General features: G+C 35.1%; 1 protein-coding gene and 1 non-coding gene across 9 annotated transcripts in view; both read right to left on the bottom strand.

Annotated features, from left to right (window-relative positions):
• CDK12 (cyclin dependent kinase 12) overlaps positions 1–19,115 on the bottom strand; it is a 91,016-nt gene that overhangs the window by 64,508 nt on the left and 7,393 nt on the right. For all 8 annotated transcript variants that reach the window (XR_009049939.1, XR_009049940.1, XM_057714858.1 and 5 more), the window contains exons 3-8: positions 13,999–14,175; positions 12,913–13,052; positions 11,848–12,018; positions 8,791–8,980; positions 3,739–3,795; positions 3,252–3,353 (exon numbers count right to left, since the gene is read on the bottom strand). Coding sequence is in view for 6 of the 8 variants with exons in the window: in XM_057714858.1 (XP_057570841.1) it covers positions 3,252–3,353; positions 3,739–3,795; positions 8,791–8,980; positions 11,848–12,018; positions 12,913–13,052; positions 13,999–14,175 (837 nt within the window). In the remaining 2 variants the exon portion in view is untranslated. The remainder of the gene's footprint in view (positions 1–3,251; positions 3,354–3,738; positions 3,796–8,790; positions 8,981–11,847; positions 12,019–12,912; positions 13,053–13,998; positions 14,176–19,115) is intronic.
• On the bottom strand, positions 16,638–16,710 carry TRNAR-UCU (transfer RNA arginine (anticodon UCU)). The gene has a single exon. It is a non-coding gene; the product is annotated as a tRNA-Arg (tRNA).

Genomic DNA, 19,115 nt, shown 5'->3' with positions numbered 1-19,115 from the left:
TCAAAACTTACACACTTTAAATATATGCAGTTTATTGTAAATCTCAACTGAAAGGTTAAAAAAAACAGTGTATCTGGACAAAGGCTATACTAAAGTTCTTTGTATTATTCTAGTATCTTTTCTGTACATTTGAAATTATTTCAAAATAAGTTTAAAACATGAAAAAATTACATGAATATTCTATACTTTTTTGTATGCCTGAAATATTTTTTTTTTTCAAAAAGTGGGGAAAGAAAAAATGAACAACGAATCTCTTCTCTGGCCTGTGCTCTGAAATAAGATAAATTTACAAATACTCCCAAAATCAATATTTTCAGTCAGCCCTCTGTATCCGCCGATTCAACCAACCTTGGACTGAAAATACTCAGGAAAAAAATTCCAAAAAGCAAAACTTAAATTTGCCACACTGGCAACTATTTACACAGCATTTGCATTGTATTTACAACTATTTATGTAGCATTTACATTGTATCAGGTATTGTAAGTAATCAGAGATGATTGAAAGTATACTGGAGGATATGTGGGAGGGTGTGTGTAGGTTATATGCAAAGACTACACTATTTAATATAACAGACTTGTGCATCCCCGGATTTTGGATGCAGGGGGTCCTAGAACCAAACCCCCTGTGGGATGACTGTATATAGTTTAACTTTGAAATTCTTTAGCTTGACAAAATTTGAGAAAGCAAACAAACCTAGCTTTTAAAGTTATTAGCACCTTTCTTTTAGCACTTAACTTAAAATTCTTACTTCCAATATTGTCTCAAACCTTATCCAGAGAAAGAAAAGTATAAGTAAAATTTGTTTCCATTATTAACTGCCAAATCAAGTTCCAAATACAGCGTTATCACAACATGTAAAATAAAATGCAGAAAGGACAAACCCAGCTGAGTTTTCAGATTCTACGTATAATGTGTTATACTAGTCTTTCTGGTTTCTCCCCTGATTTTCAAACTGAACTGCTCCATCAATTAATTCTGTCAAGAACATCCCAAAAAATATCTTCAGAGAGACTACCATGGATCACCAAAGTAGTAAGTACATATCAAAAGTCAAGCAAAATCTCAATTCAAAGAGTCACTGAGCTTTAAAGAAAGTATAATTTTCTATAATTTTAATTTCCAATTGTGTTTTTGCTTTTTCTTTTATTTCAGTTTCCAGTCCTTTGGTGGGGAAGACATCATTATGTAATCAACACTTTGCTACTGCACTGAGGTAGCAGGCTGCACAGAAATAGTACCAACAGAGCTATGAACTTTCCCTGAGCATCTTAATGGGGCGTTAACTTTAGAGCCTAGTTGTGACAATTTAAATGCTAATACCGTTAAAGCAAATAGTCCAGAACACAAACACGCCCAGCTTGAGTCAGTAAAATTTAACTAAAGCTTCATTTGAATTGGGTAGGCCACTACAGAAATTATGCTCCTTCTCCATCACTCTTTTGAATTTTCAAATAAAAGCCCTGTAGTGCTCCTTTTAAAGAATGACATTAATAGAGGAAAGAAAGAATGGAAAAAAGTGACATGCTCCACTGGGAAGTATATGTGTCAGAATCCTAAAATATGGAGGTCAAGGTCAGTGTGCATGCATAAATCATACAGCGTAAGAAACATGTAATTAACACAGCCCATTTAAAATGTTTATGGGGCTTCCTAGGTGGCGCAGTGGTTAAGAATCCGCCTGACAATGCAGAGGTCACGGGTTCGATCCCAGCTCCAGGAAGACCCCACATGCCACGGAGCAAGTAAGCCCGTGTGCCAAAAAAAATAAATAAATAAAATAAAATGTTTATGCCTCTAACATACAAATTGTGGAAATAAGATTCTTTAGAGAAATGGCCAATTCCAGGTCTGTGGCAGGAAATGAACAGGATGAACCTAGAACCAGAAAACAATGAAGGCTATCAAAGACTACTATGGTTGAATCAAAAGGTCCCAAGAATTAACCTGAATAAACTCCCACTGACCGAAGACTGGACAGTTTGAAGAGGAATGAGCATGATAACTATAATGAATTAAAACATGTCAAGTATGTTTAAATCCACGAGTTCATAATGAAACTAAAAAACAAACCCCAAAAAACCTCTCTTTGGTCATCTTTGCAGGATAATAGCAAGTCAACTCATTATTTTGAAAACTGGCAAAATAAAATGAAAGAATTAAACCTTTAATTAAACTTCTCCGACTTTTTTTTTTTTTGGCTGCACCACGTGGCTTATGGGATCCTTAGTTCCCTGATCAGGGATCAAACCCAGGCCCTCAGGAGTGAAAGCACAAAGTCCTAACCACTGGACCTCCAGGGAATTCCCTAATTAAACCTTTTCCGTATCATCTGTACCCAAGGTTAGCCAAATAGATAAACTACCTTTATTCCAAGAAAGAATGAAATGATTAGAATATCATTATCATAAAACAACCACAAATGAATTGATGGATGTGGATCATTAATAGCTAATAACATTTCAAAAAGAGAATTACATATTATGTGAAGTGGTGTATGTGTAAATCTGCTCCAATAGGGATGAATATTTTATTAGATATTGTTTAGAACTGCTTGTATAAGAGGATAATAAAAAGCAGAGTAACTTGTAATGGATTTTTTAATTGTCTGTAAATTCTCTACAGATAATGCACCCAGTTATTGCCTATATTCTGGGCAGAGGCTCCCACTGCTTCCTACCCCCAACTTTGATGTGCAAGTGACTATGTAATCTGTCCGAAGTACTCAAAACCACCTGTAAAATACCCATAGTTTCAGGGTCAGTCGGTGTTGGAAATCAAACCTGAATTCACCTACAATTTATAGGAAATAAAAAGAATAGAGAACCATGCTTAAAAAATCACCATGAGGATGCAATCAGCAAAGTCAAGACTGGGAAACTCTGTAGGACAAATGATCCATTTTCTTTAAAAAAAAAATTATAAGAAGGAAGAAAAAAACCTAAGAGAGATGGAGGGGGAATCTATAATTAAAAGACTTGAGATAACTGCAATCTATAAATCTTATTTGAATGTATCTGGATCCAAATTCAAACTAAACTTAAAAAAAAAAAAGACAATTGAGGAAATGTTAAAAAAAGATTATGTCTGACATTAAGAAATATTCAACAGATTTCTTTGAAATCTGGCTAAAAGTTGATTCCTATCCTTTTGAACTGAAAGAAGAGTTGCAAAAAGCCAATGTAGAGATAAAACAGGATACAAGTTCGACAGTATGTGAGTTACAAACAAAAGAAAGGTGAAAAGAGCCTTACCCACAGCTCCAAACATCTATCGCTGGTGTATAACGCTCCTCTCCCAGCAGAAGCTCTGGAGGTCGGTACCACAGAGTAATGACTTTGTTTGTATAAGGGCGGCTAAAATGGAAAACACAACCGTGACATAAATTTACAGTGGTTACAATGGTTTCTGATGAAAAATACTTGTACAATTAAATGCAAATTAAAATAGCTGCCAACTGAAGATGGGATCATCAAAATAGCTCCACAGAAACCTAACAGTTCAAAAGTAAACTGGACAGAAGGTGATGAAGAAATACCTTCCATTTCAATTTGGGTTGATTTATTTTAGTCTAAGGCAGATTTAAGAATTTAGACAGAATTTACTGTCTAAAATCTAGGTGGTAACATTTAGGAAATTAGGGAACTCTGACAGTTATTGCAATTTGTAGAATACTAACATATCCAAGAATAAAAAAGATTCTTTCCTATTTCTCACAAGTAATTTTGATGAATGACTCACCTCTCTTCAGAATTATAGAGCCGAGCAAGTCCAAAATCTGCTAGCTTGATTTGCCCACTGTAAAACAAAAATAATTATTTTCATAAGCAACAACAGCAGCCTCCAAATTATACCTAAAAAGTCAAGTGCTAATTTAGGAGTTAAAGGAATTTACAAAAATGAATTTTAACCTCTGCTCTTTTAGTTCTACTCTTAATGGTCACTCTCCCAGATTAAGCCTCCTTTGACTACTCTACTATACAAAGCCTTAGGGAGTTTTTTCGGACTACTGCTGTACTTTTGGATTTGACTCCTTAACTAAATATTTCTTTTATTTCTTGGCAAACAACAGTGGCTAGAAGCTGCTGGATTAAATACTTATTACTGGGGAAAAAAGGAAAGGGCTATTTTAGATAAAGAGAGATTTAAGAGGCCTAACAACTAAATTCAGTTCATAATCCTTGACTGATTCTGGTTTGAATAAACTAGCTTTACAAAAGATTTTTCTTTTTTTTTTTTTTGCCACGCCATGCAGCATACAGGATCTTAGTTCCCTGACCAGGGACTGAACCTAGGCCACAGCAGTAAAAGCGCCAAGTCCTAACCACTGGACTGCCAGGGAACTCCTTACAAAAGACATTTTTGACATAACGGAAAAAATACAAAATATGGACTGTTAGAAGATAATGGGTAATAATTTTATCAGAGTATTTAGGGTCAAACATAATGATGTCTATAATTTACTTTAAAATAAGTCAGGCAGAAAAATAAAAAGGGAGCAAATATAGTAAAACTTTAATTATATATGTATTATTAATTAGTGTCTCAAAACTTTTTCTTTTAATTTGACATTTTTCATAACCAAAAGTAAACTGCAACAATTCTGTGCCTATAACAGATTTTTTTCAGAGAACATACCTTTGATCTGAACAATCTTTATGATGAACAAGGCCCCTTCTACCAACATACTGTCATCAATTCTTATACCATAAAGATATACAACTATGACTTTAGAGCGGTTCTCAAACGTTAATTTGAAATAAGAATCACCTGGAAAGCTTGTTAAATGTTTTCTAGGCCCCATTCCTAGAGATGCTGATTCAGTAGGTCATGGTCCATGAATTTGCATTTCCAACAAGCCCACAGGTGATGCCAATGGTGCTGATCTGAGAACCACATTTTGAGAACCACTCCCTTAAAGGGGTCACATCCACGTTTCACTCTGCTAAATATTCTGTCTTTGACAGTGATAAGTAATATTTTCACAAAATGCAACACAAAATTTTGGGGAACTATTTAAAAACCATTATTAACTATTCTGGATTAATCATATTTATCTAAATTCTTGTGCAGCCTATTTATTCACATATACAGTTTGTGTTACCTCTTGAGAATGAAAAGCCAGTTCACCTTTTTTAAGGGACTGGGGATATCTCAGGTGCCCAAAAGCTCAGATCAAGCAGAAAAGTGAGATAGAAGGAGGGGGGAGGGAGGCTATTCTAGGAGCTGCTCCTCAAAGTCTGAGCAATGGGACAGAATATTAAAACAAAAAAAACTACTAGCAACAAAATTTTACATTAAATCAACTCTTACCCTTCCTAGTAAAGATTATGGGCACCTTACACACCTGTCCCACACCTCATCACATTTTAAGTTCAATTTATACACAAATTCTGAGAAAAGCAAAAAGGAAAGAAATAGCTGATTTGAGCCCGATATTGAGACAAAAGGTTTCCTCAAATTTCTTGGCATTCTTACTTTGATCCCAAGACTCAAGGCAAGTCCTACTATGGTATGACTAAAAGTTAAAATGGCAATATATGTGTGGTTATGGAAAATCAGGCTAGACCTAAACATCACCAGCACCCAGCATATTTCCTAATCCACCCCCTGCCCCATTCACTCTCAGTAAATAACCTTCATTGGAAACAGAAGTCATGAGGTGGGAGCTATTTAACATTCTTTTACCTATAAACTTATTCACACCTCTAACCTTGCTTTCTCCTTTCCCTTTAATTACAGAAAAAGTGCGTCAATCTCTTTTCCTGTTCACAGATAATTAGTACTACCACCTCTGGGCTTGACCCCATCTCCTCTAGAAATTTGTCCCCTTAAATTACTTTGGTTCTTTCTTGAATCTCTATTGATTTTCTTTTCTCTTAGCATTTAAATATACTCAAACCTCTGCATCCTTAATAAAAATTAATAAAAACAAAAAATTAAAGTCATACCTACAATCACCTTCCCATTAATTGTGCTACCCACCCACTAACCCCCCAGTTTTACCACTGATTTTTTCATTTTCAGCGTTTCTCCTTGGGTCTTAAAATCTACCTGCATCACCTTACATCTATGACCACTCATTTCTTAAACCTGCCTATTTTGCATTCATATTTCCTAATTTTCTCCCTATCTATCTAACCAGTCCCTCGGGTTTCATCTTCTCACATCTCTTCTATGCTCGATAACTCCTGAATCTACACTGCAAGTTTGAAACTCCATGTGACCATTTGCCTATTTGATATCATTACCCTGGATATATAACAGACATATCCAAAAGGTGTTTACTCTTCCCCCAATGCATCCTGCTCTTCTTTCTGTATTCCCTATATTGACCATTGTGCCACTCATGTAGATAGTTTCTTAAGTCAGAGATCTGTGGGTTAAAGTAGCTGGATTCATTCCCCACCATTTATTCACTCATCAAAGTCTACTGATCTACCAAGTCCATCCTGTCCATCCTCTACTAGCAATGCCTTGGTTAGTTCAAGCACTGATCATTTCTGATGCTGTTCTTAATAAGTCTCTCTGCCTCTAGTCTACACCTATATAGTGACCACGTAGTGACTTTTCAAAAACAGAAGACTGTATCTAAAATAATTTGGTCTCATTTATGCTCATTCATACTTGTGTAATTAAGATAAAATAAACATTATGGAGCCCAGTCCTGCTCTCCTCCCTCTCTCATGAACTGCTTTCTCTTCTTTGTCCAGCTGAGGACTCCTCTCTAGGCCATCTCACCTAGAAGTCTCTGTGTAGACAGAACTAAATGGGCAAGAGCAGAGGCTGGCTGGATCAGACTAGACCATGAAACTCCTGCATCCTGCTTAGCAGCCTGAGAAGGAAATTCACTTTAGTCTAAAACCTTATCAGCTTCCTGAACATGGGAAGTCAGGGACAGAGAGAGGCCTGACCCACAAGAAAGGACACCAAGCAAGACTGCAGTCATTCCCTGGCCTGACATATCCCCTGATAGAGAAGCAAAAGAAACAGAAGAAAGTATATTAATACTATAGTCCAGAAAACTGCAAGATGAAAGCCATCATCATTAAGTTTTGGAAGCATCATTACTGTGGATACAGATTAACCAAACCCAGCTTTAATGAGAACTGTGGTGGGTCACAGTGATAGGGACAGAAAGGAATTGCTATTTTTTTTTAAGATTTTTTTTTTTTTTGATGTGGACCATTTTTAAAGTCTTTATTGAATTTGTTACAATATTGCTTCTGTTTTACGTTTTAGTTTTTTGGCCATGAGGCATGTGGGATCTTAGCTCCCCGACCAGCGATCGAAACTGCACCCCCTGCACTGGAAGGTGAAGTCTTAACCTCTGGACCCCCAGGGAAGTCCCCAGAAAGGAATGATATTTTAATACCATGTTTTGTCTCATAAAGGTATTTAAGTACAACTAATAATTTTACAATAATTTGTACAATTAATAAAATAATGCATCAGCTGTATAATTTAAAAACAAAAATTAACCAGCACCCCTCAATGGCTGTCACCTGTAAATAAAATTTAAACTCCTTAGCGAGATATACAAGATCTTTAAATTGGCTCTTTGCAACTGTCCAGCTTCATCTCTTGCCATTATGTGTTTTACTCTTCTTGCCCTAGCGGTACTGACTCCTTTACAGTTTTCCAAACATAACGTGCTATTTTATTTCCACATTCATGTGCTTTTTGTATATGCACTCTTGTCTAGAAACGTAACCCTTTGTTGTCAGTCTTTCTGATAAATTCCTATTCATTCCTCAAGACTGCATCTTCCCAGATGCTCCCAAAATCAATGGAAAAAAAAAGCTTAATAAATGTTTACTGAACTGAGCAATTTATCTGTTTAGCTTCCCTACTAAACTCTGAACTCTCCAGGGACCAACCATTCCTTGTGGGACTTTTAGTGCTAAAACTAGGAGAGTCCTGGGCAACCCTGAAAAGTTGGTCACCTGACTTCACAAAAACAGGAAATATGTCACAATCATTCCATACTCCCATCTAGATAATGTTTGTTAAACAGAACTGAACAGAAATATTTAAAACAAAGGGTGCATCAAAGATGGCTACAAACAGCCTAGTTACCTACAGAACCAAACACTGGCCTATTTGGCACCAGACTTGCTTTTTATTCCTCAATATGTAGGGCTATTACCAAAGACTACTGTGAGTAACACAACTGATATCACCAACGCAATTTAGACAAACAGCCAGGGAGGAAGAAAGCAGATGATAAAAACTTCTGAAGAATTAACACTGTTCTTCACCAAATTCCTGTCTGTCTACACTATTAAAACCCAGGAGTAAGTGCTGGGCCGAAAGGTCAGTCACCAGCTATTGAATACATCTGTGTTTACTCTGAAACTTGATAACTGAGAAAGTCTCAAGAGCAGCTAAAAGAGCAGGTATGTTTCTCCCCACTAAACAAAGGAGAATTTCACTAAGAATTCAATGTGTTCGAATTTGCCTAGGACCACAAAAGTATTATTTACTAACTACAGCAAAAGCTCTCTGAATATTCCTGTAGGATGTGAGTGATTCTCTAAAATGTCTGCATTTAAAAAAACTTTACAATCCTACCTCTTGTAGTTCCTTACCAATATTGTGTCTGGAGATTCTACTGATCAGAGTACCCCTATCACGAGTTGTTCCTAAGGTACAGACATCAGACGTACATAAATACAAAAAAGTGCATTATTGGGTCTACCTATAATTACCTACCTAGTAATTAACTAGCTGACACCAAGGGTGTCAAAAGAAAGGGAGAAAATGCTTAGTCTCATATGGTTACTATGTTACCTGTTGTTCAGCAAAATGTTAGAACACTTAATATCCCGATGCAGAAAATTCTTTTTGTGACAGTAATCCAATCCTTCCATTAGCTGTTTCATGAATGACTTGATATGGTCCTCAGAAAAGTGCACCAAACCAGATTCCAACAGTCCCATTAAGTCATGGTCCATATACTCAAATACAAGGTAAAAGGCTCCTATGTAGAATGAAAGAAAAAATTAAAAACGAGAAAAAGGATGCTGAAAAGACAATGCCTCAAATTTTAATATAATTTTGGAGTTGACCATAAGCTCTCTGGAAAAAACACTTAATTTTATACATGAAACTCAAGCAGTTGAATAACTTGCCCATTCTAATAATAAATAACAGAAGTACTATTTGAATGAATCTTCTGACACACAGTCAAGTGCTCTTTGGACTACTTATTTCTTGAAGAGGAAAACTGCCCCAATTAGGTTGTATAACTAGTCTTTTATGATCTAAATCAGTTGGCAAATTATAGACCCCTTGGGCCAAATCCCGTCTCCATATTGCTGTAAATAAAGTTTTATTTATAGCACACAACCATGCCCATTTGTTACACATTGTTTAAGACTACTTTTGTAGAAGTCTTTACCCTAGTTAACAGCACTCACATAATATGCCAGGTGTACATTTAGTACAAATTATTAATGAAATTTATAGTATTCAAGAATTGAAAGAAAAATGAATCACCTAATTCAACTTCCTAAATTTAAAATTAGATAAAAGACTAAGAGAATTGTAAAAGATTTGAAATCCACGTTATCTTTCCGCTTTCAGCAGGGTGCATGATACAGGCAAATTTTTGTAACATAAGAAATACTAGACCTAGTTAGACAATGATCTGTTCAGTCTAAAATTCTCTCAGTAGCATAAAGGCAAGGATTCTTAGTCTAGAGGGTAGGCTTCGTGGACTCTTTGAACTCTCTGAAATAGCATACAACATTTTAAATGTATTTTTTTGAAGAGTGAATCCACAAAATATTTTAAAAGGTCCATGGCCCCCCAAAAGTTAAGAACTACTGCATTAAAGGAATATCTTAGCTTTAGCTAAGCCCTTATACAAATTAAGAAAACACTAAAATTGCAAAAGAGGAGTGGGTAAACAAAGGGACAACTCAAAAAAGAGAAAACAACTAAAACTGATAGACATGGGAAAAACTCAGAATTAATATAAAGAATGCAATCGAAAACAATGATATCATTCATACTTCACATATCAGGTAAGATGACAGTTTTTAAAAAAGATAAACTCAATGCTAGGGAGGATAAAGTGGGATGGGACTCACTGGTGGGACACAAATTATTACTTTCTTAACAGCAATCTAACATTAAATATGAAAATTCCTTTGACCAAATAATTCTACTTCTAGGAAACTACATTAAGAAATAAATCAAAATGCAAAGATTTATGCACAAAGATGCTCAATGAAGTGTTATTATAATATTTTTTTTAAACTGGCAAGTAATTGCTTAACAAGGACTGGTGAAATAAATCTGGATTCATCTATCTTTATGCACAATTATTAAAACATGTTAATGATACAGGAAATTGCTTATGACAAGTTATAAAGCATTAAATACACCTTGATTTCAGTTATGTTAAAAAAATACTATATATAAAATATAAAGTACTAGAAAGAAATATGCCAACATGCTAACACTACAGTGATCTTCTATGGACGGTGGTATATTGGAAGGGAGTGGGAGAGAAGTGACTGCCATTTTCCTTTACTTACGCATCTGTATTTTCATTTTTTCCACAATGGGCATGCATCATATCCATCCATTCATTTACTTATAATTTTATGATTAACATAATCTTTTAATTTTTTGGCTGCACCACTTGGCACGTGGGATCTTAGTTCCCTGACCAGGGATCGAACCCACGCCCACTGCAGTAGAAGCAGAGTCTTAACCACTGGACCACCAGGGAAGTCCCCTATTATTTTATGGTTTTTTAAAAAACAATTTAAACAGTACATGGTAAATTATTTAAACAGTACAGAATGGCATGGATGAAAACTAAGCACCTCTCCAGAAGTAACCAATTAACATTCACTTACGCATCCTTACAGAAACTAGTTATACACTGTATTATATTTATAATCAGAAAAGGTTAAGAAAACACACCCAGAAATATACCTAGTATACTTAATTCTATTCCAATCTAACTTTCATAAATTTATCTAAGCAGAATTTCCTTTTATTTTCTTTAAAACTACTTCAAGAGGTATTACACCCCTAGTGCTAATATATTTGAGGCTCTGTGAAAAAGTCCAACTTAACTTTATCCATTACCTTCCTAATTTTATGTAATTCAATCATGTTCTCTCTTAACATCCCAGGCAATATCCAAAGATGCCATCTCTTCACAGTTACCCATCTCTAAATCTTCAGATTTATTTTTAAAAATGTAGGCTGGATGTCATATACAGACTATTTCAAACATAAGTATGGAAACAACCAACAATTTTATCCCCCAGAGTCAAAAGTTACAAATTCAGGGAAACAAACCACTATGTGACCTGAAGAAAACTGTTTTAGAAATACCTGCTTTGGATTCGAAACTGTATGAGTACAAAACTACATTTAAAAAAAAGGATGCATATAAACAAAGGAAGGATGAATGAGAATAACTGTCAAATCTGGGTTTTAATTTCCATTATTGTTATTACAATTTATAAAAAAAACAGACAACAACAAAAAAAAACACAGGAAAAAAACATTTCAAAACATTGGCTGGAGGAGTATCTTATACTGTTTATGTGCTGGCCTTATTAGGTGTTACAGCAGATTCTAATTTTAATGATTAATGATGATTCTAAAAGTTTGAGTACACTGATGAAGAACAGATATTTTATAAAATAAGCACTGTTCAGCACAAGAGCAATCTGTTAACATCTTAATTCTGATACGGATTAAAGAAAGAAGCTGGGCTTTAGTACAACCTGTTAAAAAATGCAAACAGGCAAACAAGCTAAGAAAGGGAAATAAGATGTACCAATCTACCATGGAGAAACATGATTCTTTGCCTAGTACCTTTGTCCTTCTTGAAATCCAGAGCATCTTGTTTATCTGTGACAATTTCCTTCATGTTAACAACACTTCGGTGGATTAGCTGACGAAGGATTTTGATCTCACGAATGGCTGTGATTGGGAAGCCCTCTTTCTCATTGTCCAGCCTCACCTTCTTCAGGGCCACTAGCTCTCCTGTTACAACAAATTACAATTAGCATTTTTTGGCCATCATCATGAATCAGTCAATAGATGTTCTTGCTCTGAAAGACAGATTTAATGCCTACTTTAATACTACATGCCAGGACTTCCCTGGTTGCTCAGTGGTTAAGAATCCGCCTGCCAACGCAGGGGGCATGGGCTCGATCTCTGGTCCGGGAGGATCCTACATACCACAGAGCAACTAAGCCTGTGTGCCACAATTACTGAGCCTGTGCTCTAGAGCCTGTGAGCCACAACTACTGAAGCCCCAGCACCTAGAGCCCGTGCTCCACAACAAGAGAAGCCACCACAATGAGAAGCCCACACACCGCAACGAAGGGTAGCCCCTGCTCGCCACAACTAAAGCCCGAGAGCAGCTATGAGGACCCAACACAGGCAAAAAATACAAATAAAAAAATTAATTAATTAAAAAAAAAAACTACATGCCAGAAACTTTTATATTAAAAAAAAAAAAAATTCCCATGTTCCCTTCCTTACCATTGATTTTTTAAAGATTTTACAATTTTAATTCAATATTCAGTTAGGCCTAAAAATTTTGTATTATTAAAATATACCAATAATTCAACTACTTCATTTTATCTTCAATGACTAACCCCTTACCAAACAAAGAGCAACTTACAAATTTTTTTTTACCTTCTCTTAAATTCCCAGCAAGCTTATTATTAAAACATTTACAATGGACAATCAGAAAGAGGAAGGTTTTTAGACAGTCATAATTATACTGTTCTTTTGGAAAATTTTAGTCTATATAGTAACTTTTGGAGACCAAATTAGAATTCAAAGTTTACTTTTGCTAAATCCACTTAAGACATCAGTACTGCTAAATTATTAACCTTCTGACATCTAGAATTTTGTGGCAATATTTACCTGTGTCTTTGTCCTTGGCTTTATATACTTGACCATAGGTTCCCTCTCCAATAATCCCAATAATGTCAAACTTGTCCACACAGCGTTTCCCCCAGTCGCTTTCTGTTTGTCTTCTTTCTCCATAACGAGGACAACAAATTCTAAAAGAGGCAAAACAAAAATAAAAACAAACAAAAAAGTTATTTAAAAAAATTAAATGTGTTATTTTTTTTCTTTTTAATTTTTCTTTCTTTTGGCCATGTTGCATGGCTTGTGGGATCTTAGTTCCACGACCAGGGATCAAAACCATGTCCCCTGCAGTGGAAGCATGGAGTCCTAACCACAGCAAGGAATTCCCTAAATATATTCAAAGAACAAAACAGAATTCTTTTATGATGATTTCTCTGGCTCCTGAGTCTTTTATCAGTTTATTAAAAAAGGCAAGAATCAAATGATATGAAATAGTTTAAACAGTCTCTCACAGTGGCTAAGACAGATTTTTTTTTGCTTCAGCAAGATATAAGATCAAATACTAATAGATTTGCTTCTTACTTTCTAACCTCTATTGAGTACTGGCTTCCTCAACCACAGAATGGGAAAATAATCCCTACATCATAGGGTTACTATGAAAGCAAAATATAAAACTTTGGCAATAATATGTGCTCAATAAATAGCAACTATTTTTATTACTAAGAGAAGAATGCTAACAATCAGAATATCACACTCAGATTCTACTATATTTATGGCATGGCAATTTACGTAGTTCGGGGAAAAAAATCCCACATCTATTAATTCTTCATTAATGTGTACACGGTTGACACCCTCTGAATAAAAGGATTTTTTTCTTCTATAATACTCTAAGTATTATGAACTGAAAAGATACAGTGGGATCAATGTTCGTGGTATTCTGGGATTTGGGAAATTACTGCTTTTCTAAAAAACACAACAAGGTATCTGTGGGTGCAGATGAAAGGGTTTTATCCATTAAAATAAAGCCTAATTTCTATCCTACATTAGGCCTAATCCTCTATGATCCTACTGGTATGGTTATGGTCCAAAGGTAAGGAAGAAAGCTGTAATTAAGGAAGGGTCCCTCCAAAAACTCACTTTGGTCTCTTTTTGTATGGTTGCTGAGGTGGTGTGATTGCCTTTGGTTCTGGAGAGTCTGGGGGAGATGGATCCCCACCAGGGAGCTCTGGAGGGAGAGGGAGGTCTGTGAGTAGGTGACGTGGCCTTTGCTCCTTCTCTTTCTTTACAGGTTTTGAAGGTAGAGTTTCTTTTGGACTAAACAACAGAGAGGAAAAAAAGAAAAAGATCACAATTACTTAAACGATGTGCAAATAAAACTTTTCAAACATTATAATGTCTGGCTATTAAAAAATCACAAAGATTTTACATTTAAGGGAAAAAACCCAGTAATATAACATAAAAATGGAGGTTATCACAATTAAAGAGACTTGGATTTTGCAAAAAGAAATTTATATTAAAAAAACAATAAAAAATTTGGGGTATTATTTGTAGAAGCTTTAATTTCCTTCCTAAGATTCTATTTGAATTTTGATTGAGTTGAAAAAAAACGCAGGAAGTTATAATCTTAAATTTGCAAAGCAACACTGCGACTCAGGAAGACACCAAACTTGCTCTATATTTTAACCAGCAAAGATTTAAATAATGATCAAAAGCCCAACAATGTAATATCAGGTTGGCCAAAAAGTTTGTTGGGGCTTTTCCCATAAGATGTTATAGAAAAAACACGAACATTTTTGCACACCTGGTACTACTATGTTACTAAAAGATGTGGAGAGAAACTTGGAAAAAGCAAATAGTATCTTAGAGTGTTTTGTAAGAAGTAAAGCTAAACTGGAAATCAAAATAAGTGAAAAATATACTGATTTACTCTACTAGCTGGGAAACAAAAGGCAACCATATCCAACATCCAAAATGGATAAATAACACTCAAATTAAAAATATAAGGAGAAAGAGTCCAAGAGACTATTTCAGAACCATTAAAGCACTGGTAGCAGACAGCCTCTCATGATAATCAACAAATCATAATAGTCGGTGGGGGAAACAAAAGTGATGGCTTTTCTGGAGTAGATTAGAAAATTCAGTTTTCAGATCCCATTTTTTAACCACCTCTATTTATGAGGAAAGGAAGGATTTTGTGCTATGTATGTCCTCAGAAAAGACAGTGCAGCATACTAACTCATGCCTACAAATAAAAGCATGCTAGATAGTCTTTTGTATTCCATCAGAGTATCAGAAGATTAAAAAGGACCTGAGAATTCTAACCACGGTAGGAACCTCCTCTACTTTTTCAATAAGTGGTTATTGAAAAAAATTCTTTCATGAATACTTAAATAGAACCATAAAGGACAGATCTATTCCTTGCAATATATCTTTTTAAAGCATACTACTGTCCTCTGTGTGTGAAACAATCTCAAAAGCTACTTTCTACCAATTTGAATCATTTTAATCTCATAAATCAGACAGAACAATAGAATCTATTGACAGTTTGTACCTTATCAATGGGGTAGTCAATGAAGAGCAAAGCGATCATCTGAAACTTTGCATTAAATTACTGATAGAGATGAACACACAACATTATTATAATTTGCACTAAGATTTTTCTACCCTGGGAACAAAGCCGGTTACCAGAAAATTCTTGAGTCTGGATGCCACAGAGATTTTTTAAATTTCCCCAATTTTTAAGACATTTGGAGAAAAAAATCTAATTTCTCAACTACTAATGTCAAAATATTTTTTTAAATATTTTATTTATTTATTTGGCTGCACTGGGCCTTAGTTGTGGCATGTGGGATCTACTTCCCTGACCAGGGATCGAACCTGGGCATGCAGTCTTAGCCACTGGACCACCAGGAAAGTCCCCAAAACATTTTTTATAAATTTCAATTCCTCATGACTCAGAAACAGATTCCATCTTGGTTCTGTGTTACTAGAATCAAATTATCTGAATTCTTTCACCATTTCATGTAAGTTCAGTCCATACTTTATGTCTTGTTTTCTTCAAAATTTACTTTGAATTCAAATATTGTTTGCCACTGTGAAAATGTACATTGCTTCTGAATTATATTTTTAGTATGTTTGTTTCAAGAAAGAGTGAGTGATGGGATACATACTATCAATTCAGGGCATATAAGGTAAATAAAGGTCAAATTCTGTTTCAACAAATTCCAAATGTACCCAAAATTTTGGAATAGGGATGACCCGTAAAATTGCAGTGCTTAACAACATTAGAATTTAGCCTTTAGTGTAGGGCACTCACTAAAATAAAGCTCTATATAGTTCTGAGGACATACGGTAGATGTAGAGGGTCTAACATAGTGGAACAGATATTGAACATCTACGTCATTACTTGAAGATTCAGTATCAGGAAGTACTGATCTACCCTATCAATATCAGTATTTCCTGATTCTCCATTTATACCTGTAGACAGGTTCACATGTGGTGACAAGGTTGCATTAACGCTCGTGTATAATTTAAAAAAAAAAAAAAAGAAAAAGTTGCCAAGTTCTAGAATGTTCAAATTTTAGAATCTGGATGGTCTCTTGGAATTTATGATGTGGGGATTTAATCTGTAGGTACAATGTAAACACCTCTAATAAGTCTTTATTGTTAATAAAGAAAAAAGTATGAATTTACATATGAATTATGCAAAAAGAACATGAATTATTTTTTTTTTTTTTTTTTTTTTTGGCCGTACCAAGGGGCTTGCAGGCTCTTAGTTCCCTGACCAGGGATGGAACCCGGGCCCCCTGCAGTAGAAGCACAGAGTCCTAACCACTGGACCGTCAGGGAATTCCCAAAAATTAATTATTAATTTTCAAAATTTAAAATCAACTACTTTAAATATGATCATTTACCTCCTTCCCCTTAAAGCAGGTTGTTTAAAAAGTTATTTATTTTTAAAATAAATAAATATTAAAAATTTGAGTGAATACATAAAAACATTCTATTAGCATTCTGGTGGAAAACAAGCATCCTCTTAGCGAAATCCTAAAATCAAATCTGAATGTTTACACAGGTCTTTTCTACAAGTGTTCACTACTTTAAAAATACAGCCTTTAAAGATAATGTAGGGGACTTCCCTGGCGGTCCAGTGGTTAAGACTTCGCCTTCCAATGCAGAGGGTGTAGGTTTGATCCCTGGTCAGGGAGCTAAGATCCCACTTGCCTCGTGGCCAAAAGACCAAAATATAAAACAGAAGCAATATTGTAACAAATTCAATAAAGACTTTAAAAATGGCCCACATACAAAAAAAAAATCTTACCAGAAAAAAAAAAAATGTAGACTCTACTCAAGTCTGATAAAATTCCAAACGAACCAGGCTACCAAAAAGATAGAGAAGAAAACAATATTTAAAGAACCCTACATGGTTAACTGAAAATTTAAAAAAGAGTATACAGATGACCTCCTAAAAAGCAGCAGATCCCCATGAATAGCTATGTTCACGAAGAACGTACTGTATCGAGGTGGATGTTTGGCAGCCTTTGCTTCTTGAAACTAAGAATTGTAGACCATGAATCAGAAAGGTTTTTGCAATACCATTAAATTCACTCCTGCATTTGATACTTGGGTTAATACAGTCCTGCCTAATATATATATTTAAAAGAAAAGTTTCATTCTTTTCTCAAAAGGGTAAATCCTCTAATAACAAGCTTTATGTCATCCATGTGGCATATTTCTTTAGTACATGCCTGATGTCATTTCACACAAGCCCTGACCCTGGCTCCTTCAGCAGTTTTACTTTTTCAAATAATCAATATTTAATGACTGCATTCTATGTTCTATGCTTAAAGCACTGTAGACAATAAAAAGATGGGTAAGTCACATTCTCAACATTTAAGCTCTTGCAGCCTCATATGAGAGAAAGTAGAGAGGAATATGAGTTCCATGTACAACTTTCAGATTTCTTCCTAAAAGTTTTCTTACATAAAATTATTTTTCGGGACTTCCCTAGTGGTCAAGTGGTTAAGACTCCACGCTTTCAATGCAGAGGGCATGGGTCTGACCCCTGGTTGAGGAACTAGGGTCCTGTATGCCCTGTGCCGTGGCCAAAAAATTTAAAAAATAAATATTTTTTATGTGAAAGATTGGTGCAGCTGGTACATGGATAGCACAGCACCAAGTAAGTAAATAAAAGAAAAACAAAAGAACATCTTGAATTTTAAATTAGTACACAATGAAAAAATAAAACAGATAGTGGAAGAAATCTTCACTTCCATTTTTCTACCTTTAATAAGGACTATTAATAAAATAGTTATATTTTCAGAATCAGAATTAATATATAACAAAAATAATTTTTCTCACTTCATTCTCTCTCTTACACGTTTCTAAAATCGCTACACATACTCAAATAAGCACTGAATGGTCTTTACCCTTCATCTGTGATCTGAAAGACAGAAATTCCTATGTCCCTTCTATCAAAATTGTTCCATCTCTGGAAATCTGTACTCTATGCTGACACATGGTAGGTAGGTTCAACAGCTATTTGGTTAGCCAAGTAAACATTTCAAAAGGAAGATTCTTAGCACTGATATTGTCCTAGCCACTATGTAAACTAATATTTAAACAAGGTTCCTGTGGATATCTCCCTGTGGATAGACAGTGGCCTAGATTCCCTTTGGATGATACTCAACTATTTTCTTTTCCAATAAAAACTATAAAAATATACAGCTTGTATCTATGAAAAGTATATTGTGTACCTCAAACAAATTTTTCTACATAAATTTCAGGTTCTGTCCTTCTTTGTAGTTCTCAGGATGTGGCAGAATTCATAAATACCTATTAATATTAGAAACAGCAGGTGGAATTTTTCTTTAAAATCTGATTTACCGCTATGAATAGTAATGGAGCTATTCTTTTAAATAATCTCTTTCCCCCTCATTTATTGCATGTGCACCTTCTAAAAGAGCAGAGTGTAGTCTGAAAAAATATAGACCTAAAGGGCTGAAATGTATCTCTGTTCAAGCTACTGATGTCACCAGGAAAGTAAGGGAAGCTTGGGAATTGGTCTGGGATGCAAGAGATGATACTTATTTTTGTGCTTACAAGGCAAGTTGGTGCAGTAAGTGAAACTCATATCATCCAGAACAAGAGGGCAGAATCTCCATAGAAAAAAACAACAACACAGAGATTGCCACAGCATATGTCACTGATAAATCATGTTTGTTTGGTGGTACTTGCCTAGCTAGGCCTGCCAA

The sequence above is a fragment of the Hippopotamus amphibius genome, chromosome 17 (assembly GCF_030028045.1).
Source record: "Hippopotamus amphibius kiboko isolate mHipAmp2 chromosome 17, mHipAmp2.hap2, whole genome shotgun sequence".
Taxonomy (NCBI): Eukaryota; Metazoa; Chordata; class Mammalia; order Artiodactyla; family Hippopotamidae; genus Hippopotamus; species Hippopotamus amphibius.
This window is presented reverse-complemented; position numbering and strand designations above follow the sequence as displayed.